The sequence below is a fragment of the Lithobates pipiens genome, unplaced genomic scaffold, assembly GCF_037356315.1.
Source record: "Lithobates pipiens isolate NorthernLeopardFrog02 unplaced genomic scaffold, aLitPip1_a1.2 Scaffold_8, whole genome shotgun sequence".
Taxonomy (NCBI): Eukaryota; Metazoa; Chordata; class Amphibia; order Anura; family Ranidae; genus Lithobates; species Lithobates pipiens.
The window spans coordinates 480,813,080-480,837,356 of NW_027507903.1; the positions used below are offsets into that span (position 1 = coordinate 480,813,080).

Consider the following 24,277-nt stretch of genomic DNA (forward strand, 5'->3'; position numbering starts at 1 on the left):
TTCTTAGGATGGCCATAGACTAAGCTATTTTCTTCTGCAACCATAGGTTGCAGGAAAGAAATTCACTCAATATCCCCATCAGATAGTGCTGACAGCCGGAGAACACAATGATTATTGCTAATGGCTATACCAGCCCCTAGCGATAATCGCATTTGTAAAATCCATCAGGCTGGTTGTACCCAAGTTGACCGATTGATCAAATTGGGCACATTCAGCCTGCCCATACATGGTTAGAATCAGCAGGAACTGGTCGAGATTCAAACCATCTATGGCCGGTGTCCTATCATATATGGTCCCCCATCGGATAGTGTCCGCTGTGTACTGCACATGCGCAGTATACAGCACACATAAATTCCGAAAAAATAGCCGAGGATGAACGGCGCCTGCGCCGTGAGTCCAGGTTCTATCCCCACCATCCAAGTGGACATAGAGTAGGAATATAAAAGAGCCGAGCACAGCGAGGCCGAGCACGAAGCGCTGCGAGCGAAGCTCGCCCGCAAGGGGCCCTCTAATTTTCACAACCATATGTCCGCTTGGATGGTGGGGCTACCACCTCCACTCACGGCGCAGGCGCCATTCATCTTCAGAGATTTTCCGAAGCTTCTTCTGCCCCGTACTGCGCATGCGCAGTGCGGGGCGGACACTATATGATGGCAGGACACTATCTGCCAGAACACCGGCTTTAATCTTTAACCTACAGTTTTATGACCCCTTTGTGACTGTTACCCCCCCCCCATAGCACTCTCTCTGTCTTATCTCACTAAAAATCCTAATTTATTGCTGTGAGTTTGTGGGGTTTTTTCCCCCCCAGAGATTGTCTAAAACTTTGTGTATTAGTACTGCTTGGACCTTGATGAAGGGGACACCCTGAAAGCTTGTCCTGAAAAATTGCAATAAAAAAAGTATAAGGGACAGTACTCAATTGTATGTATCTTGGTGTGCTATGTGTATTTCTTCCAGATCTGTGCAATAATCCAGTGTGATACTTTACCTCTGTGCAGAAACTTTCTGTAATAAAGACCGATCACTGCTGCTCTCTCTCCTTGTGTAGGGTGACTGGTCTTGTCTCCGCCCCCTCCTGTCATTTCCTGTAGTGGACGGAGCTTGCTGGGCCCCTCCCACAGCTCTGCCCCCCCCCCCCCTCCTGTACAGGTACGTTGCCCTTTAAGTGCCGCCGGCACACTAGCGACCCGGGCCTGAGCTCCGTGACCGTGGGTGTGGACCCGATCGCCACCGGTGTCCCGCAATCGGGTCACAGAGCTGAAGAACGGGGAGATGTAAGTGTAAACAAACCTCTCCCATGTTCCCTAGTGAGCCTGTCATTGATCGTCTGTTCCCTGTTATAGGGAAAGACGATCAGTGACGTCACACGCCAAGCCATGCCCCCTACAGTAAAAAAAAACACACACACACTTAACCCCTACCCTGCCCCCTAGTGATTAACCCCTTCACTGCCAGTGACATTTTTACAGTAATCAGTGCAATTTTAATCGCACTGATCGCTGCATTAATGCCAATTGTCCCAAAAATGTGTCAAAATTGTCCGACGTGTCCGCCATAATGTCGCAGTCACAATAAAAATCGCTGATCGCTGCCATTACTAGTAAAAAAAAAAAATATTAATAAACATGCCATAAAACTATCCCCTATTTTGTAGACGCTATAACTTTTGCAAATAACAATCAATAAACGCTTATTGCAATTTTTTTTACCAAAAATATGCAGAAGAATACGTAGCGGCCTAAGCTGAGGAAAAAAATTGTTTTTTTTTATATATTTTTGGGGATATTTATTATAGCAAAAAGTAAAAAATATTGAATTTTTTTTTCAAAATTGTCACTCTATTTTTGTTTATAGTGCAAAAACTAAAAACTGCAGAGGTGATCAACTACCACCAAAAGAAAGCTCTATTTGTGGGAAAAAAAGGACGCCAATTTTGTTTGGGAGCCACGTCGCATACCGCGCAATTGTCAGTTAAAGCGACGCAGTGCCGAATCGGAAAAAGGGGCTTGGTCCTTTAGCTGCATATTGGTCCGGGCTTATGTGGTTAAACCATGCCCTTTAAATAAAGAAAGCAAAAACAAGGAAATCTCTTTTCCCAACCAAATTTCACGGACTGTGAAAACATTAATTTCACAGTAAAATCAGTTGCACCAAAATCCTTGTGCCCATCCATAACTAGGATCAGTAGGCCCTCAGGGTTTTTTCTTGCACTAGCAGGCCCCACCCACTACAGGCTGCCTGCAGAAAACGTCAAGAGTGGGTGGAGACAAGACCACTCACCCTGCACAAGGAGAGAAAGCAGCAGTGACCGGTCTTTATTACAGGAAGTTCCTACACAGAGATAAAGTCTCATAATGAATGGTGTAACAAATTCTTTTTTGCAGTTTTTTTTGCATAATGAGCTCTTTGCTTGGGGTTTCCCTTTTAGACTATAACACTTTCCGTGCTGCTGTAGATTGCTGTAAAATGAGTCTCACTTCTCGTGTGTTCTTCTGCAGGGGTGTGACGGCATGCCTACTAGTCTACGTACAATCAGACGCTGCAACAGATGACACAAAACCTCCCACGTGACCCCAGGATGGTAATACAATGGACAGTCCTCTGTGTAGTCACTCTCTGCACAGTCTGTAGGGGCCGCATCATGTGACCAGGCACACTCTACCAGCCATCTTAGTATATTGCAATATTTCTGTCTATTGTGGGTGCTATATCCTAATTCCTGACATAAGCAGAGTGAATTGTACATTTGATGGTATTCCGCTTCTTGAATATGAATGACTTATTGTCATATTGATGTAAATGCAGCAAGCTAAAATAATGATCTCAAATCCATTTTTGTATTTAGCCCAAGTCGGTTAAACAGGAGCCGGCCATCAATGTGCAATAACAGCCCCCTGATGTGCCAAACTTATGGTGGATTGGGTAATGCCCATGGGTAGCAGATGATACCACTTGTCTGATCACTCTTGGGTGGATGTGGGAGACCAGCCAATAAACATACCTCAGGGTGGAGGGTGCCTGCACAATGAACTGCCTGTTTTGTCTATGAACACCTTGATTTGTGGACCCAGCCTGTCCTTCCCTAGGCATACAGAATGGCACGGGTGCTGCTTTGGTTGCAGTTGAGAAGATGTCATCTTGCTCATCATTCCAAGGCTCCATGCACACTGGGCTTAAATAAAAAAGACTGTTCTCCTGGCAGAAAAAGCACTCATATATAGCGTTTTTGTACACAGTTAAGGCAAGTTTAGTGTTTTTTCTGCCAGAAAGCCCCAATCAGAAATGCAAACCAGAAGTTTTTTTTTTCCTGACTTTAAACGCTGAGCTCAAAATATGCCTGTTATGCCGTGTACACACGGTCAGACTTTCCGGCAGAAAAGGTCAGATGGAATCTTTTCATCGTATGAGAACAGGTAGAAGGTTTCAAATATAAAGATGAAGCATACTAGTGAGAACCATCAGTATTGGGAATCGTTAGCTTAAGCCGGCCATAGATGGTTCGAATCTTGGCTGGTTCAGCAGTAGTGATGGACGAACTTCCGACGGGACGTTTCGTGGACCAATAGTTCGCAAACCGGAACATTCGCGGCGGGCCCCATTGACTTCAATGGGAGGCGAACTTTGCAAACCTACAGGTCAAATTTGCAGACACAAAATAACACATGTATGAGGTGAATCTGGGATCGACAACTACAAGCATTCTTTTTTTATATGGGAAATTGTTGTGACAATTCAGGACTGTGGAGCGCATGAAGGCAATGGAGGAGAGGGAAGGTCAGGGTAGGCAAAGAGGGTACAGGAGATGATCACCAGCAGGGTGACATACAGCAATGACACCTGCACCATGATAGAGTCATCTGACACCAGCACCGTGATAGAGAGCACTGACATCAGCAGCGTGACATAAAGCACTAACACCAGCACCGTGATATACAGCACTGACAGCAGCACCGTGATAGAGAGTACTGACATCAGCAGTGTGACATAAAGCACTAACACCAGCACCGTGATATACAGCACTGACAGCAGCACCGTGATAGAGAGCACTGACATCAGCAGCGTGACATAAAGCACTAACACCAGCACCGTGATATACAGCACTGACAGCAGCACCGTGATAGAGAGCACTGACATCAGCAGCGGGACATAAAGCACTGACACCTGCACCGTAAGCAGCCCCAGGAGGAAGTCAGCATAGCACAGGGATGGTGGGAGCCCCTCATAATGAGCTTAGCACAGGGATGGTGGGAGCCCCTCATAATATGCACAGCAGAGGTACAGCCCCAGGAGTAAGTCAGCACAGCACAGGGATGGTGGGAGCCCCTCATAATAAGCATCCCCAGGAGGAAGTCAGCACAGCACAGGGATGGTGGGAGCCCCTCATAATGAGCATAGCACAGGGATGGTGGGAGCCCCTCATAATGAGCATAGCACAGGGATGGTGGGAGCCCCTCATAATGAGCATAGCAGAGGTACAGCCCCAGGAGGAAGTCAGCACAGCACAGGGATGGTGGGAGCCCCTCATAATGAGCAGAGCACAGTAATGGTGGGAGCCCCTCATAATGAGCATAGCACAGGGATGGTGGGAACCCCTCATAATGACCATAGCACAGGGATGGTGGGAGCCCCTCATAATATGCACAGCAGAGGTACAGCCCCAGGAGGAAGTCAGCACAGCACAGGGATGGTGGGAGCCCCTCTTAATAAGCAGGCCCAGGAGGAAGTCAGCACAGCACAGGGATGGTGGGAGCGCCTCATAATAAGCAGCCCCAGTAGAAATATGACCCACCCCTGTATACCACCCCTGCGGAAGGGCCTGCCTCTTCCTCTGCCTGTCATTTTTTAAATGACCCTGTGACAAAACTCTCAGTCCCTATACCGATGAAGGACTGCTGCAGTATAGGGCAGCGGTCAGCAGTAGTGCACCTCAACCCTATGTATTGTGGACCTATACCAGTCCTTATAAAGTAGCAGACTGTACCTCACTCAACCCTATGTACTATAGCACCCTACACCAGGTTACCAGTCCATATAAGGACCTTTGTGGAACAAGTAGGTTGTGTGTGACTGATTTGCAGACTGTACGTCAGTCCCTATACCGATGAAGGACTGCTGCAGTATAGGGCAGTGGTCAGCAGTAGTGCACCTCAACCCTATGTATTGTGGACCTATACCAGTCCTTATAGAGTAGCAGACTGTACCTCACTCAACCCTATGTACTGTAGCACCCTATACCTTACCAGTCCTTATAAGGACCTTTGTGGAACAAGTAGGTTGTGTGTGACTGATTAGCAGACTGTACGTCAGTCCCTATACCGATGAAGGACTGCTGCAGTATAGGGCAGCGGTCAGCAGTAGTGCACCTCAACCCTATGTATTGTGGACCTATACCAGTCCTTATAGAGTAGCAGACTGTACCTCACTTAACCCTATGTACTATAGCACCCTACACCAGGTTGCCAGTCCTTATAAGGACCTTTGTGGAACAAGTAGGTTGTGTGTGACTGATTAGCAGACTGTACGTCAGTCCCTATACTGATGAAGGACTGCTGCAGTATAGGGCAGCGGTCAGCAGTAGTGCACCTCAACCCTATGTATTGTGGACCTATACCAGTCCTTATAGAGTAGCAGAGTGTACCTCACTCAACCCTATGTACTGTAGCACCCTATACCTTACCAGTCCTTATAAGGACCTTTGTGGAACAAGTAGGTTGTGTGTGACTGATTAGCAGACTGTACGTCAGTCCCTATACCGATGAAGGACTGCTGCAGTATAGGGTTGACTGATTAGCAGACTGCAGCAGAAGGGCAGCAGTCAAGTATAATATTCTTTCTATATTTGGAAGAAAGAATATTGTGTACAAGCCTATTACCATACCACTGATACCAGTCCTGAAAAGAACCTTTGTGGACCTAATATAGTAACAGCTACTGATTAAACTGACCCTCACTGCCTCACACACAGCTTCCTGCCTGTCCCTATATAAACTGACAAAACAGAGGCTACTGGAACAATAACTGGAATAGCACTTTTGTGGACCTGATAGTAACAGCTAATGACTAAACTGGCTGTCACTGCAGCACACACCGTCCTGTCCCTTTCTCTCAACTGACAAAAGACACTCAACTCAACAATCAGTAGCACAGCAAACCTATATCCTGAACTACACCTAACACCTATACCAGTCCTGAAAAGAACTTTTGTGTACCAAATAGCTAGCGATTTGGGTCACTGCAATCTCTCCCTGCTCCACACAGCAACCTCTCCCTATAGTGACAGAAGAAAGAATGTAAAATGGCCGCCGGATCGGGTGTATTTATAAGTTAGGGGGAATGTCCAAGTGTCCATGTGCTGTAATGTCTCAATTGGCTGTCCTGTACCCCATGATGGATGTGTAATCATATGTCAAAGTTCTTTTACACAGTAAACACGGAAGTCCGCCGGGCAAACGGCAGCAATAGTCCGCCGATCGGGCGGACCGCGAACAGCCAAAATTCGCAGCGAAACGACTGCCGGGCGAACCGTTCGGCCATCCCTATTCAGCAGGAACCAGTCGAGATTTGAACAATATATGGGCAGGCTGATTGTATCCAATTTTATCTGTCGATCGACTTGGGTACTATCAGCATGTCAGATGTTTACATGCAAATATTGCCAGCGGCTATAGCCGTTAGCAATAATCACTGTATTCTCCCACCAGGGATGGCCCCCTGTGCCCAAACCCCGCTGGGAGAACACAATAGCTCTATGGGAGAGATTCCCCGATCAACACTGACTGTGTTGAAGGGGGAATCAAGCTATTTTTCTTCCCTGCAATCCTTGGTTGCAGGAAAGAAAATTGCATCATCTATGGCCTGCTTTAGTACCAAACATTCGACACGTCGCAGCAACCATATTTCCGAAAATGTCTAAATTATATGATTCCTGTGCTGCAATGTGTATGTGATATTGGTGATTAAACTTAGAAGACTGCTGCTGAGTTGAAAAGGTGGTATGCTCCTTTCAGGTATATTTGTATATGTACCCAGCGCTGTCTCAACATTAAATTATATACAACTTTATAAGATTATTTATATCATATTCCGCATGCAAAGTTCATGTAAACTTTTATAACAAAAAGTGCAATTGTTTGCCTAAACAGTAAGTCCTTTAAAGTGTGGTTGATAGCAATCTGGTAGTGCCAGTGTTATCAATAATGGGTGAGAGCCTCTGATAGGCTTTCATTGTATTCTGTCTCCCTACAGGACAGATCTTCTCACTCTTGGACACCAGGATAGGGAATACTGCCACTGGGAAAAGACAGCAATAAAAATTCCTGCTCTAATCAAGCCCAAAAATATATATATTATTCGGCTAGATAGGTTTTAAGTTTCAGCGCTAAAATAACTAATGCCGTGTACACCCGACCGGACTTTCCGGCAGACTAGGTCCGATGGAATCAGTCTGTCGGACAATCCGAACGTGTGTGGGATAATCCGATCATTTTTAATTTAAAAAATCTAACGGACCTAGAAATAGAACATGTTTCAAATCTGTCCGACAGACTCAATTCCTATCAAGAAAACCGTTTGTCTGTATGCTGGTCCGATGGACCAAACACATCGCAAGGGAAGCTATTGTCTACTGGTTATTGAACTTCCTTTTTTAGTCCCGTCTTACATCATCATGTCAAAATGAACGGACTTTCGAATGGACTTAGTCTGTTCGTGTGTGGCCAAGTCCGTTTGTTCGGAAGCCCATCAGAACTCTGATGAAAAAGTCAGTCGGGAAGACCGTCGGACCTAGTCTGCAGGAAAGCCCGGTTGTGTGTATGCGGCATAAGATAAAGTTCTGATCCTGCGGAGGAGGAGAACAGATTTTATATGCTCAGATGACTACCTGTCCTGAAATCCCAGTGAAGGCCACTGCAGAAAGCTGCTTGGGAGGCTTTATATACTATGATAACAGTGTGCATTGAGCTTCATAGAAGATGTGAACCCAAAGATATGTACTGGTGTGGGAATTTTCCAAACATATCCGAGATTTGGATTAATTGTTTTTCCAATGTAAGAAATAAAGAGATATGGATAAAAATAGTATGCCAATTGAGATATGGATACAAATGGATAAATATGGAGATATGGATAAAAATGGTATGCCAATAAAGAACAAGCAGGTACATTAGAAAATAATGGGGACAGCTTGAAAGCTGACCATACACTAGTAGTATTCAAATTAATGTTCATATTAACATTCATCAAAAAATTCTTATCTGTACATTTCATGACATGACATTTTTTAACATTTGATCTCAAAATCAATGGACTTTCCCAAATGAAAGCCAAATACACTGTTAAAAAAATTGAGAAAAAATTTCCATCCTGCTCCTACAAATTTTCTCGTCACTGTAGTCAAAGTCTAACGTCAATTTCACCCCACTAACAAGAATCTACTAGTGTATGGCCAGCTTTAGAGTCTTAAATAGAACTTTTAAAAGACGCACAAAGGTGACAGTTTGCTTGGATGTGGCACAAGCTTGGAATCAATTGCTAGTAACAGTTTTGAAAAATTAGGTTTTTTTCTGCTGTCGTAGATCAGAAATGTCTGAACGTTAATGGCGCTCAATAAAAAATGTGTCATATAGGTGGAATAGGACAAGTGAAAGCCTAACAATTGGCCAACAATTTTTGACTGTGAAGATGTAAACTGTGAAGTGGTAAAATCACTGTCAGGTTTTTATTTCTCTCTGTGTGGAGATTTTTCCTCACTTCCTGTCCCTGTGACACCCATACAAAAAATAGGGAGTGTGGTTGTCACTTGAATGAGAAGGCACAGAGGGCAATACAAATACTACAAATTTTACCGGAATTTCTAACCCTTCCTCACTCTACTGAAAAAACGTTTTTTTTTTTTGGTCAGTGCTCTAGCTGGTTTTGGGCTTTAATGAAATCACAAATGAAATATTCACTAAGGCTGCATTCACATGGACTTTTAACCATGCAGTGAATCCCAGCATCCGAAATCCACTGATTCCTGCGGCTGCAAATGACACCTGTGTGTGGATAGCTGTGGTCCCTGAGGCCATACAGTGCAAAAACAGGCTGTTGGCAGCCTTTCTGCGGCAATCATGACTGAAAGCACATATGGTTAAATGTATGTACAAATGCAACTTCATGCTGTCCACTGAGCGGTAATTATCATGTTTTGCCACAAGGTGGCAGCAGTGCTACAAAAAAAACAGTTCATAGTTACAGGATACAGTAATAGTTTATTTAGTTTTGTGGTGTTATCTTTATTATCATTATTATTATTATTGTTGTATTGTTGTTGTTCTTCTTATGATCATTATTACTTGCACCCACAGCCCGCAATGTGTGAATGTCTGTCAACACTTTAATTGGTACAATCAACTAACATGCCCATTTTTTACTAACAGGAGCACTTTACTCATTCTGAACTGGTTAAACACTTGAAAAAACAAAGTTCACAAACAGTTTACAGCTATGTATCAATTAAAGTATGTCCCGTGGGGGCCTATATTGGAATGTCATTTAATAAAAGCGATACCTGCAATGTATTGCATGTTCACAGGCTATTTATAGTTCTACATAAAATATTGATACTATGTATTCAAAAATGTCTGTTTTCCTTATCTGGTCACAGTACCAGCTTATTGTACATGAAATGTGTCTTAAATATCTTATGATCATCTTTTAAAAGTCTTGCGTGCATTTTTTATAATTATGCATATATGCAGTTTTTAAAGCCATATTTGCTCATTACATTTATAGAATCTGATTGCTGCTTACAGCTGAACTCCAGGATAATCAAATATCATCTGAATACAAGAATCATGTGTATTATTCCTTGAATCTTGATATGTTTTGTGTACTTCTTCCAGATCTGTGCAGTAATCCAGTGTGAAACTGTCTCTGTAAGAACTTCCTGTAATAAAGACCGGTCACTGCTGCTCTTTCTCCTTGTGCAGGATGACTGGTCTTGTCTCCTCCCCCTCCTGTCATTTCCTGTAGTGGATGGAGCTTGCTGGGCCCCTCCCACAGCTCTGCTCACTTTAGAGATCATATACAGAAAATTTAGGGATGGTATCATTGCTAATTTTACAAGGCAATATCTGAGTTTGTAAAAGTGTTTGGGGCACACAAAGCAGATTTATATCCTTTGTGGCTATTGGGGAAAATAGTAAAACCAGGACCCTGCAGTCACTATATCTGGTCTTCCACAGTACGCAGAACATGGAAATGCAATTAATTTAACTGATAAATACCCTTTCTCATTAGCAGTATAGCAGTCTCGTGACTTCTATCATTGTCTGGTTAGAGCTTGTAGGACAAGTTTTGATTCTCCTCTAACTGTCCTATGAGGCTGCATGACTACTGAAACCCTGTCTTGAGAGTTCTCATTGGCCCTGTGCTGATCACATGCACCCTACCATCCCTACTCTCTAGCAATACACACCAAACTGAGCATGTGCAGAGTGACTCTAAAGGCTCTGTACTATCAGATGGACTGGGGAGAATGGAAGAAGGAGAGGATCAGAGAAGACAGGATCAAACAGCCTTTTTATACAATGTGGAGGATTAACCCATAGGTTCCAGTGAGTATAACAAGCATATCTTACTGCATATACAGACTGATTTTACTCTTGTGGGTTTAGGAACACTTTAATAGAACATTTTGTGCTCTGAGTTAAACTTTAAAGCTTCTGTGACCAGAGGTTGGCTCATTGATACCTAGATGTCCAAGCCAAATTTAGCAGCATCAGTTAATTTGACAATACCTCTATATTTATAAAGAGCGAACGTGACATTCACCATACATTCTGTGTAGGTGTATCTTCCTAGTACCTGAGTTTTAAATGATAGCAATTGATTCACCTGCAATAAATGTTTGTTGAATGTCACTATCGCTGCTTTATAAGTATGCCCCTAGGCCTAATTTGCTCCCATAAATGATTGTATACGTATTTTTAGGATATGTGGGGGATTTACTAATATCATCATCATCACTGGGTCACACTGCTTCTATATGCAAATCATGGTAGGGTGCTGTACTTAGCTTCCTAAAAATATCACAGCACTCTGCATTAGTACTCTTCTTAAAGAGGAAATAAACTCCCTCTGCAGATATTTGCCTATAATAAGGCTTACCTATAGGTAGTGAAAATATCTCCTAAACATGTATCGTTTAGGAGATATTTCCATTGCATGCGGCCAGTGACATCACTGGCACATGCAGTCTGAAGGAAGAGGCACGGGTCCTTCCGCGCTCTGTGACGTGCACGGCGGCTCCTGTGCACATGCGCGGGGGTGACGTCATTGGGGCTCAGGCTACAGTGCCAGGGCCGTGAACCCAGAAGGAACTCCAGGAAGAGGTCGGCCATGTGAGAGGAGTGCGGGTGGCACTGTAGGGCTTCATTTTAAGGTAAGTATTTCATAATGAGCTAGTAGCTCATTATGCCTTTGTCTTGGAGGTTTTTTTTTTGCCTACCCGAGTTTACAACCTCTTTCAAGAGGAAGTAAACCCTGATGAGTCTACTTCCTCTCTCATTCCCTGCAAAGGTAAATCGCATCGCATAGTAGTGCATTATGTGTCACTTACCTGACACAGGAGCCAGCGAAGTCACCGATGTCCCCTGTAGTCCAGCGCATCCATCTTCTCGGTGGGTCTCGCTGCTCCGCCGCTGTCATTCGGCGAAGCCGCAATGACATCACTCCCGCACATGTGCATGGGAACCGCCACTCGTGGCATATCGCCGTTGACCGTGGCACGCTCAGTGCGCCTGCGCGTTGCTGTCTACGGCGCATGCGCCATAGACAGCGGTGCCTATCTTTCAGCAAATATCTCCTAAACTGTGTAGGTATAGGAGATATTTCTTGGACCTACAGGTAAGCCTTAATCTAGGCTTACCTGTAGGTCAAAGTTGGTTGTAAGGGTTTACAACCACTTTAATTCCAGGTTTCATTGACATTTAAATAGTTAAACAGTAAGGGTAATGCACATGGGCAGAAAAAAATGCCACTGTTAAAGCGGTTCTGCACCTTTAAAAAATATATTAAAAGCCAGCAGCTACAAATATTGCAGCTGCTGACTTTTAATAAATTCACATTTACCTGTCCCAGGGTCCAGCGATGTCGGCGGCAGATGACGAGCGATCGCTCATCTCTCTGATGCCCTCTGTCATGGAATCGAGAAGTGAAGTGTTGTGGCTTCACTGCCTGGTTCCCTACTGCGCATGCGCGAGTCGCGCTGCGTGTCTCTGCTGGTCCCTGCTGTGTCCTGGGAACTGTGTGTTTCCCAGAACACAACGGGGGGGCGGGGCGTCTGCGGGGGTCTTGTCCCGGAAGTGGGTGCAGATACCTGGATTATCCAGGTAACTGCACCCCCTCCCCCCTGAAAGGTGCCGATTGTGGCACCGGAGGGGGGGAGGGATCAGATGAGCGGAACTTCCACTTCAGGGTGGAGAACCGCTTTAAGGGCGTCTGGCATTTTTTTTTTTATATGACCATGAATTTATAATGGCCGTGTACATGCAGGCATTTATGCATGTATTTGTGTGCAGGACCAAACAATAACAAAGAAAAATTCCCAGCTCAAGTTAACTTGCCGTTTGTTCTATTTGTGTGCAGGGGCAGTCAAAGGTGGGGAGGAAAGATCTAGATGGTGATGGATGTCCTCCAGCCAGGAAATGAGGCCAGCTCTATCTGACTTTCTACAGCTAGTCAGCTCAGTGTGTAGGGAAATCAAAATAAGGCATCTTAGTACAGGAGAGTATGTATGTTGAAGACTGCAGGGATGGCTGGAGTGCTACTTAAACGCAAGAACAAAAATGTAAGATATTAAAATTTACTAGCCTTTAAATGTGGTGGCTGCTTTCTTTTTTTTATTGTTTTAGGCTTTTACTGCCTTTTCTTTCACCTGGTGATCCTTCCAATAACACACTTCCTGTATTGAGTGACAACACTTACTCATCGTATTTTATCTATGAAGGAGCAATGTTGTCATCCTAGGACAGGGATACAGAACAACTCTCCTTCTCTTTCTAAACATACAGAGGAGGTGTTCTGTAGTACATGACGATAGCTGGCAACAATGTAATTGATGACAGTACATCACAGGCAGAGAGCATGAGAAGTTATCAGCTCACAATATTACTGGCATGATCAACAGGTTCTTATTTTTGCACTTACCAACCGATAAAACAAAGCATTTTCAATGGAATATAAAATAGACCAAAAAGGGGAACAAATAACATACCTCCCCACTATCCCAAATTGTGTGGGACTATCCCACATTTTGGCCCTACTCTCGCTGTCCTGTGTACAGGGACTCGCAAAGTTCTATCCCTGTACACTAGGTCAACAGTGCAATAATGTTCAAATTACCACTAGATTTGCATATGAATGAACAGGCACCTTAATGACGGACCACAGGATTTACAAAGGAATGAGGGTTACTCTCTCATTCATATGCAAATATCCCTCCAGCTCATTCATATGGCACGCTAAGTGAAGTTCTTCCTCTGCTCCAGCCAGAAGAAGGATTTTCTGCTGCCACTGCATTTCTATATTCCACTGTTCTCCCGATGAGTGAGCTTAACCACTTCAGCCCCAGAAGATTTTACCCCCTTCCTGACCAGAGCACTTTTTGCGATTCGCCACTGTGTCACTTTAACTGTCAATTGCACAATCATGCAATGTTGTTCCCAAAGAAAATTGACACCTTTTTTTTCCCACAAATAGAGCTTTCTTTTGGTGGTATTTGATCGCCTCTGCGGTTTTTATTTTTTGCGTTATAAACAAAAAAAGACATTATCTTTTACTTTTTGCTATGATAAATATCCCCCCAAAAAAATATTAAAAAAACATATTTTTTTCCTCAGTTTATGTATTCTTCTACATATTTTTGGTAAAAAAAAAAAAAAACACACACAATAAGCGTATATTGATTGTTTTGCGTCTACAAAATAAAGGATATATTTATAGCATGTTTATTATTCTTTTTTTTTATTAGTAATGGCGGCGATCTGAGATTTTTATTGGGACTGCGACATTATGGCGGACATATCGAACACTTTGGACACTATTTTGGGACCATTGTCATTTATACAGCGATCAGTGCTATAAAAATGCATTGATTACTGTGTAAATGAAACTGGCAGTGAAGGGGTTAACCACTAGGGGGCGGTGAAGGGGTTAAGTGTGTCCCAGGGAGTGATTCTAACAGTGGGGGAGAGGGGCTACACCTCACATGACAGCGATCAATGCTCTTGATGACAGAGAGCAGTGATCTCTGTCCTGTCGCTAGGCAGAACAGGGAAATGCTTTGTTTACAAAAGCATCTCACCGTTCTACCTCTCTGTGACACTATAGCAGGCACCCAGCAGACATCGAGTCCGCGGGACCCGTGGTCATGGAGACGATGGCGGGCACACGCATCACCGCTTCTTTTAAGGGGATGTACCTGTACACCCTTTTGCCCACCAGTGCCATTCTGCCGACGTAAATCGGTGTGCGTTGGTCGGCAAGCGGTTAAAGAGAAACTGAAACCACTTTGCATGTTATTTTATCTATACTGTGATTCTGTACTTGCTAAATATGCTGCAGAAGTCTCCTTTCACTGAGTCTGGCTGTACTGGAGGGGTGGGGTTTGTACTGCTGGAGAGTGAGGAGGTCTGTACTAGGGGGAGGTATATACTGGTGGGGAGGGAGGAGATCTGTACTGGAGATGGGGTGGGGGCGATCTGTACTAGTGAAGAGGTTTGAACTGGAGGGAGGGTCTGTACTTTTGGGAAGGGAGGAGAGGCCTGTACTTTATCAAAGTCTGTACTGATAGGGTGGGGGGGAGGTCTGTCCTAGAGGGATGCGGTCTGTACTGCTGGGGAGGGACGTGGCCTATACTGGAGGAGAGGTCTGTACTGGAGGGGTGGGGTCAGTACTGCTGGGGAGGGAGGAGGTCTGTACTGGAGGAGAGGTCTGTACTAGTGGGGAGGGAGGAGGTCTGTACTGGAGGGGTTGGGTCTGTACTGCTGGGAAGGGAGGAGGTCTGTACTGGAGGGGTGGGGTCTGTTTTTCTGGCAAGGGAAGAGGTCTGTACTAGGGGAGAGGTCTGTACTGGTGTGGAAGGAGGAGGTCTGTACTAGGGGAGAGGTCTGTACTGGTGTGGAAGGAGGAGGTCTGTACTGTATGGGAGTGTGCTTGTGGGGAAGGAGGAGGTCTGTACTGGGAGGAGGGTCTGTACTGGTGGGGAGGGAGGAGGTCTGTACTGTATGGGGGTGTACTGGTGGGGGAGGAGGAGGTCTATACTGGAAGGGGGGCTGTATGCGTAGGGAGGGAGGAGGTCTGTACTGGGAGGAGGGAGAGGTCTCTATTGGGGGGGGTCTGTTGTGCTGGTGGGGGTGGTCTGTACTGGGGGGTGTCTGTGCTGGTGGGGAGGGAGGAGATCTGTACTTGGGGAGGTCTGTACCGATGGGGAGGGAAGAGGTCTCTATTGGAAGTGGGATCTTTAAACCACTCCCATATGGCCACACCCACTTTTCAATGGTTACACTTGCTACACGCACCACATTCTGCCCCTTTTAAAAAGATAGGAGGTATGCAGATAATAGGAGATCATTTTTCGGATGTACACTTTAAGCCTGATAGTCAGTGAAGATGTGTTTTCAGAGATGAATTCTTACAAAAGTGCACTAATCGGAATTAGCCGCTGGTAATATGAAGCAGATGGAGGAGCTGTTCAGATCTGCATCCCTGGGGGGCGAAGCTGGCTGGGGGGTGACATACTGATAACATGATATCACCACAAAGAAGTGGAGGGCATTTTTCTGGTCCATATATGAAGATGAGATTATGCCACTGACACCCTGGCCAAAGAGCAGCCATATCTCCACTCTATAAATAACTCTTTATCAGTCTCTAGTCAGTGCTGGCTGCAACCTAAAACTGTCAGAGATAATTGTCCATTATTCTGGCTGCTGATCACTGACTGCTCCTCATTCCATGAGATTGTTGTGCTGGTTTCTGAAAAGAAATTAGTGACTGAAATACAGGGCGAAATACCTGCCATCTTTGGGATTCACACCTCTACAAAGCCAAAAGAGTGACAACACTGTCCATTATTGCAGTTCTACTGCTACCTGTGTCACCTTCCTAGTCAATGCACTGACAACGAGCATCGTTGCGCTGCTGGGGCACATTTTTCTGAACAGTTCCCAAGTGCCTGAAACATTTTAGATTGCCAAAACTGGGCAAAATCAAAGATCCTGACTGGCACAGCTCCCATAGCACTTGTGTAGCATTCTCTAGCATTCTGCAGCTCTTGCAGCAGTCTCCCATAATGCAATGTTCTTACAACCATCTCTCGTAGCACTCTCCAGTAGTGTGCAGCTCTCATAGCACTCTCTGTTAACAAGAAGTCCTTGTAGCTCTTTTTGCAGGTTAATGGCATTTTCTAGCAACCTGCAGCTCCTACCACACTCTCGAGAAATGTAAAGTTCACATAGCGCTCTATAGCATGGGTCTTCAAACTATGGCCCTCCAGTTGTTCAGGAACTACAATTCCCATCATGCCTAGTCATGTCTGTGAATGTCAGAGTTTTACAATGCCTCATGGGATGTGTAGTTTCACAACAGCTGGAGGGCCGTAGTTTGAGGATCCCTGCTCTATAGTAATGGGCAGCTTTCACAATGCTCAGCATCAATGGAAATGATGGGAGTGGTTTACTAAGAAGGCACTGCACCAGCTCATACATTAATTGGTGCACCGGAAAAGTAATTAATTGAATGCACGAACCAGTGCACATTGAAGCGCAAATAACATAGTTGCCAATAGTCCTGAATTTCCTGGGACATTCCCAGGATTTAGACCCTTTTCCCGATTTTAGTGTTTCCCGGGAAATGTCCCAGGATATCCTTTTTTTGTTTTCGCTAGAGGTCCGCTGGCCGCCATTTTCCAGAAGACCAGAACATTAACCTCAGCAATGGGCAGCGTAGGGGTGTCCCGTGATTGGCCGAGCAGGTCATGTGCAGGATGGAAGATGGAGGACATGAGGGTATGTGATTCGCCTTGAGCGGGTAAATGGAATCGCCATTTATTTATAAACAATTTTGTCATGATTATCAAAAACATGTATTCTGATTAAGCAAGTGTATTTGTTTCAAATACACAGGATGTGTTTTCATAGCTGTCTTGAGAGTGTCTAAATGCCAATCACACCCCCAGCTGTGAGGGGTATTTTCCCAGAGAATCTGGAAGTGACACCTAGGTGCGAAGTGACCATCCCTTTGTTAATATAAATATAATTACAACTTGATCAGACCTTCAAAGAAGACTCACAAGATCTCCACCCCCCTTTTAGAATTGTATAAATGTTTTAAGGCTCCCAGCCTCAGATAGAGCAATGACTTCACCATGTACTGTATGTACTGTATATGCTTGCTCCCCTGCCTATGGCTAAAACCATAGGCTTGTATATTAAATACATCTTTTATAATGTGGTTCAGCAGTCAACATGTTATTGGAATCCCCTAAACTCTCTGGGTTTCCCAATCAAAATGGTCCTTCGAATGCCGGAAAAGAAACTCTACAGACATTGCAAAGAAATGGAGCAGCACAAGCTGGGAATTCACTTAAAGGTAAGCTAATTTTTTGCTTACTGCGACTTCACCTTGTGCTGTGCCTATTTCTGTAAGTCGGTGTCATGTAGAAGTACTCTTTCCAAGAACCTTGACTGTTGAATTTTGTTATGTTTCTTTTTACTTTCCATACTATCTGTACTTATTACTGTCCTTGCAAGTGTGTGTTCTGTGTGAATGACTTGCCCTATTTCAGGTGCAATGTGTGCTTAGCTAGGATTTTTGCATTTCCTGCGTCTGGGTGACCAGCCAGGTCAAGAATCGGGTCTTCGGACTCAAGGGATCATTCATAGGTTGTGGCTGATAAGGTGCTATGTGTGGTGAGGCCCTGGTTTATTGCTGAGGGTGACGGCCTGCTTAAAAAACAGTGCTGCTTGAAACCATAGTACCAGTTTTGAATGAAATTCTATTTTTCGTTTCGCGTCTGCGTAGTTCTCCATAAAACTACACCATGAGCAGATGTACTATCTCTCCTATTCTGCACAGTGCCTATAAGCTGATGTAGAAGACTTTAGGAAGCAGAACTATCAGATTCTATACTAGAATTTTCTCCTATTGACATGTTTTTGTTATGCTGTGTGTCCTGCATGAGTGGCTTGTCTAAAGGAGTGCTTGTAACATTTGTGAACTGTTTTAATCTGTCTGTGTGACCCTATTCAGTTGTGTGCCTATCATATGTGCTGCCATGTATCTTGCATATAAGTGGACTGTTTCCTTTTTTTTTTAGAAAGGAGTGTGTTACATCTTCCTTCTTTTTTTTTTTTTTTTTTTTAGCAGCTTCTGTGACTAACACCCCCCCCCTCAGTTGTGTGCCTGTCGGTCTGTGTGACTGATTAGTACAGTGTATCTGGTACATATCCTTGGCCAGGATTGGAGGCCAGATATACAGTTCCTGCTATTATTAAGTAAAATTGTATCTGTGTGACCATTGGATTTAATAATAGATTAATTCTTGAGGAAGTCTCACCACCGTGTGAGATGGGGAATTGTACCACCGAGTACACCTCAGATTGGGGTCTGTGTGATCCCACAGCTTCTCCTGGATTGCCAAGGATTCACCTTGGGAACAGGAGTGGCCGAGTCCCTCAAGGAATGGAACAAAAGCACACAGGGGTGTTGTACCACTAAAAGGCTATAAAAAAAAAGAGGAAATGAAAGAAACTTATTGTCCTGCATAATATTTTTGTCTACAGGGTAAGTGTGAGAGTTATGTTTGTTGTATATGTGTATGAGATCCATGGATTGTTATGTCATGTTAGTTGTATTAACATGCCCAAAGTTCTGTATCAGCAAAACAGTTGATTCAAACCATAACTTTACCTACATGGAGTTTGCGTGTTCTCCCTGTGCCTGCATGGGTTTCCTCCGGGTACTCCAGTCTCCTCCCATACTCCGGGGAAATGCTGGTAGGTTAATTGTATACTGTCTAAATTGTCCCTAGTGTATGTATGAATGTGAGTTAGGGACCTTAGGATTGTAAGCTCCTTGAGGTTAGGGACTGATGAATATGAAATAATAGTAACACAGTATGAATATGGATGGCATGATGATTTGTTTTGATGTTTGTGATGTATGTTTTAAAGTAACGGGACATTGCCGCAAGGGCAATTCCAGGTAACAAGTCACTGAAACATTTAGAAGCAAGAAAAATATTTTGTCAGTAAAGTGTAAAAATTTATTAAAATTATAGAGACTAAAATTTTTATTTCTAACTTAAAATCGTGAACAATTTGATCTATAGAATTTGGGTAAATATAGACTTAAAATTGTAAAACCATGTGCACTGTGTAGTCATTTTGCACTGTGGTAAATTTAATATGAAAAAACAAACGTAAAAATATTATATTTGCTTATTCTAAAAGAAAAGGTAATCTATATACTGTGAGCTAAAAAATCTTTAAATTAAATGCTTGCTGGGTGGCTAATAATGTGATCATTGAAGCCACACCCAATACACTTAATAAAATTGATAAAAAATAATTAAAGTAAAATGTTAAAAAGAGTAATGACGTAAAGAAAGCCTTTTACTGATCATTAAAGTTTAAAAACAAGGAAGGTGATTGGGCTGGTCATTACAAACAACCCAGGGTGCGAATGAGACATGTGATATGTTCTTTCAAAGGATGAGTGAGCAAGTTGCTGCATATTGTCAGAATGCAAATGAGGAAGTGATTGATGGTATCCTTAGAAGTGCTTTGATGAGTGGGTTTAACAAAAAAGTGAGTGACAGAATAAAGATAAGACCAGAATGGAGGACAATGGGGTCCTTTTCTATAATGGATTTGGCTAGAAACATAGAAAAGAGAAAGCCAGACCACAGAGAGTAATGTATGTATGGTAAATTTGTACCTGAAAATAGTGGTCATAAAAAAAAAAAAAAAAAAAAAAAATCAAGAATGATCAAGCTAAACCTCAAAATGAACCTGAACTAGAACAAAGGGAGTCCTCTTACCTGGGTAGATATTGACAAGAAGGCCAACCAGTGTCTAATAAAGCTTTTGAGAAAATTATGTATGCTGATGTTTCTCTCAAAGGTAATAACAGTCAAGATGCTTTTGTACCCCCTACTTTTTCTAATTTTCCACATGTTAATTTTGACTGTTTGGTGGATTCTGGGGTGGCCAAAACGGTTCTAAAAGCAGAAAATATACCTTCTAGTATACTGAGAGGAAAAATAATTAATGTAATTGGACTGGGAGGAGTTCCATGCCCACTTCAAGAAACCAAACCTGTTAAACTGAAATTAGGAAACCAAACAGAGATCATTACTAGTCTCTTAGTGTCCTCATCTACTCCTGAGAATCTTTTAGGGTCGGATGTGTTGTCACAAATGGAATTAAAGTAACAACCCCCCTATCTGATGAAGTGTTAAATCAAGCTTCTGCTGCCATACTACTAGCTAAATGTGTAGATACAGCTGACATTCCTGACTTGAGTCAAGTACCTGAAACTCTATGGGCAATTGACAGGTATGATGTTGGATTGTTGAATGTGACACCTGTACATGTCAAACTAAAGGAAGAAGCTCACCTTCCACGTAAGCCCCAGTATCCCCTGAATCCACAACAAATAGAAGGGATACAATTACAACTTGACCGATATCTGGAAAAGGATGTAGTTGCCAAATGTACTTCACCTGCAAATACTCCTCTATTTACAGTTTAAAAAAAAAAAAAAAAAAAAAAAAAAAAAAAGGGTGAACCAGGATAACCAACTGTATATCGGTTGGTACATGATTTGTTATTGATTTGGCTAATGCATATTTTTCTGTTCCTATTACCATAGAGTGTCAGCATTATTTTGCATTTACTATGGCCGGGCAGCAGTATACCTCTAAACCCAGGAGATTGGGTGGTGGCAAAGAAATATATACGAAAAAGGGCTTGAACCCAGATACGAGGGCCCATTTCAGATGCAACTAGTGACACACACAGCAGTGAAACTCTAATCCAAAGACTCCTGGATACACACTAGCCATTGAAAAAAGGTCACAGAACCTGCAGAATGAAGGTGGTATTACTCTCATGTTGTTTTTACAACACTAATCTCTGCTTTACATGTTGATCAAAATCATTATTTCTCCTTACTTAATGTAAATGCCTTTATGCTAAACAAGACCAACTGTTGGATTTGTGGGGCACAGCTAGAGCATGGTAAGCAAGGCTATCTGCTGACTACAACTCCATTTTACTGGGATAATGAGACTAGTGAGTTTAACATTAATATTAGAGATGTATGTAAAGCCAATTTTTCTATTGAACAGTATAGATTAACACTCCAATATCCAGGTAAAGGGAAATACTGCTATAGGAGAATAGACGAGAGTACATTTGTACCGGGGAGTAATACTACCATCAATTAGTGTGAAATGTAATATTGCCTAAAGGTTAAATACCTCCCAATAATGTTTATTTACATGTTTATGTGTATTAATGGTAATCTTTGTTTCCATAGACTGTTTTTGAAGAAGTTTTCCAATATGCTCAGTATGGTGATGTATAACTGTCGACAAAGAGGAACTTAAAAAAAAAAAAAAAAAAAAAAAAAAAAAATCAGTTTTTTTTTGAGCTGCTCATTTTTAACCATGGTGAATAATAGTTTTTTTTATAGTAATGGTATACCATACATAAAATCCACGTGGTAACATTTAGTTTGACGTCAAACAATTTTTTTTTTTTTTTGGGGTATTAGAAAAAGTGCACTGGTAAAATATCTAAGAAAGAAAATGTTAAATATCTTTAATGTTTGTTTTATTTTTAGGAGGAAAATATAATGTGTTTTGTTACTAAAATGTTGATGCTTATTCCTCAGATTAGTTCTATGTCCTGAGTTGATTTATTTAAGGTCTTCAGAACAGGAGACCACAGCCTTCAAAGACAATTCAACAATGGAAGTATTGTTCTAAAGTTTTTTTTTTTTTTTTTTTTTTTTTTTTCATATGTAAACATTTATGGGTTTCACTCCCCCCACTAGCTAAATATTGGTGCAGCCATCTGAGTCTATACTGCCCAGTTTCTTGTTCCTATTTACAGTATGAAGTGTTAAATTTCTTTTTTTGTTGTGTTATGATCTGACGTATATGAGCTTTGAAATTTTAAGAGTTTCAATGCCCTAGATCACAGGTGTCAAACAAGGCCCACGGGCTGAATCCGGCCCTCCAGGCCATTTCATGTGGCCCTCACACCTCTCCTGCAGCTGCAGGAGAGCTCCAGCCCTCCTCTGGTCCTCCTTCAGACCCTGTACTTTCTGCTTTCGAGCAATGCATGCAGCTTCTTCCCAGCAGTAGCATAAGGAAAAGGGTTGCACTGTGATGTTAGGGAGAGTAGGGGACTCAACTTCTTATGGTGGGGTGGCTCTTGACATCTAATGTAAGGGGAGGGGATGTGTTGGACATCTAATCGTACAGATACAACCGGCCCTTTTGAGGACAATCATAATGCTGATGGGGCCCACGATGAAATTGAGTTTGGCACCCCTGGCCTAGATAATTAAGCATCTCCTGTCTTAGACTACGTTTCCACTATAGTGACCCCCCAAAGTCACATAATTCAGAGACTCTGGAGTGTGACTTTGATTCATCTCCACAGTCTCTAGATCAGAGTCGCATCAAGGTAGCGCAAGAACCTTTTCAAAGTTTCTGCAACTTTAAGTCGCAATAGTGGGAACTGAGCCTTATATAGTTTTTGTATATTATTTTATGATGAAAAGTTTTTATTAAGATTGAATTGAATAATTGCTGCTCTAGTTTAAACTATGATGACAAAAAAAAAAAAAAAAGTAATGAATGTATTATTACTACATGTATGTCAGTATTACTACATTGAGTGTTATCAGTAGGTATGCTGGCATTATATAGTAGGTGAGGTTGAGAAGTCCATTAAGTCCAACCTATGTGTGTGATGTATTACTATTAGCATTTAGTTCCAATGCTTTAACTTATAAGGTCTGCGGTTGAGATTAGACCTCCTGTTAATTGAATTAGCTACTTGCCCAGCCAGTACTGCCTTTTCAAGCTGAAGCAGATTGCCTTAGGCTTTCAATAACAATGTCCCAAGCAAGTCTGCCTTTGTGTCTCCAAGTCTATTTTAAGCTAGTTTCCTGTTCGGTGACACCATGCAACTTCACTTATAGAATCCTGTGTGACTGTTTGCAGTTTCATTTCTAGCCGTCTTATGTGTCTTTGTGTATCTGTCCCCAATGTCTGTGTGTGTGTCCAGGCACAAACCTGGGTGAGTAAGAGGGCCGCAACCGGGGAACTGTTTGCAGCACAACCCATCTCTACCATTAAGAGCTCTGGAGAAGACAAGGCAGTTCTTTAGACTCTGCGCCTCGGCCCTTTCAAGGGCCCTCACCATTTTTGCATGTGCAGACATGCTGTGTTCTCCCCAGATAGTACCATTAGGTATCCTTCCGGCCTTAGAACCCTTGTATATCAACTGTATCTTGTGAAACTGACTTCCTGTGAACCCTGAACCCCAGTACTGCACTATACCCCTGTCATTCTTGTAAATCCTGTATTCTGTGCTCTCTTGTCTACGTTCCTGTAGGATCACTGATCCAAGATGTATATGATAGCAGCCCCCCCTCTGAGAAGCCTATTGTTCATGATAAATGTTTCATTGAATTCAGGATAGTCTAGATTAAATGACAGTTGAATAATATTTTATACTGAATGATAATGGCTTACGTTTTTCTTTTTTTCTAGATCGTATTTGCCTCTAGAACATAAATTTACTTCAGCAGTAAAAAACTCAACGGCTTTATGGGCATTTTTGTTAATGATCAAATGTTGGACTAACAATCTGAGTGACGCCATCTTCATAAATTTCCTCCCTGATTTCGTGGCTTTTTGACATCAGCCACAAACAGCATCGATGGAAAAGAGTGCTTTCAAAAGCTTTGTAAATGTCTGAAGAACTTTGATACTTATCATGTCAGCTGTCTAAGAAGAAAATCAAAAACGCAAAAAGATCTGCACACCTACCGGAAGTTTCTTGTCATGTGGACTGCGATAGTCCTGAAGAAAAGAAGATTATGTATGAACATTGTATGCGTTCTTAAGGTGTTGCAGTGGAGTCTTATAGACTAGCTGTCAAAGTTACAGCGGAGGAATCAACAAAAGACTTGGCGTTCTTCATACATT

General features: G+C 42.7%; 1 protein-coding gene across 1 annotated transcript in view; it reads left to right on the forward strand.

The window, feature by feature from the left end:
* Nucleotides 1-9,702, forward strand: part of USP18 (ubiquitin specific peptidase 18) — a 55,034-nt gene extending 45,332 nt beyond the window's left edge. The window contains exon 11 of the mRNA XM_077468824.1: nucleotides 2,502-9,702. Within this exon, the coding sequence (XP_077324950.1) occupies nucleotides 2,502-2,574 (73 nt within the window). The 3' untranslated portion in view covers nucleotides 2,575-9,702. The remainder of the gene's footprint in view (nucleotides 1-2,501) is intronic.
* Nucleotides 9,703-24,277: the final 14,575 nt, after the last annotated feature.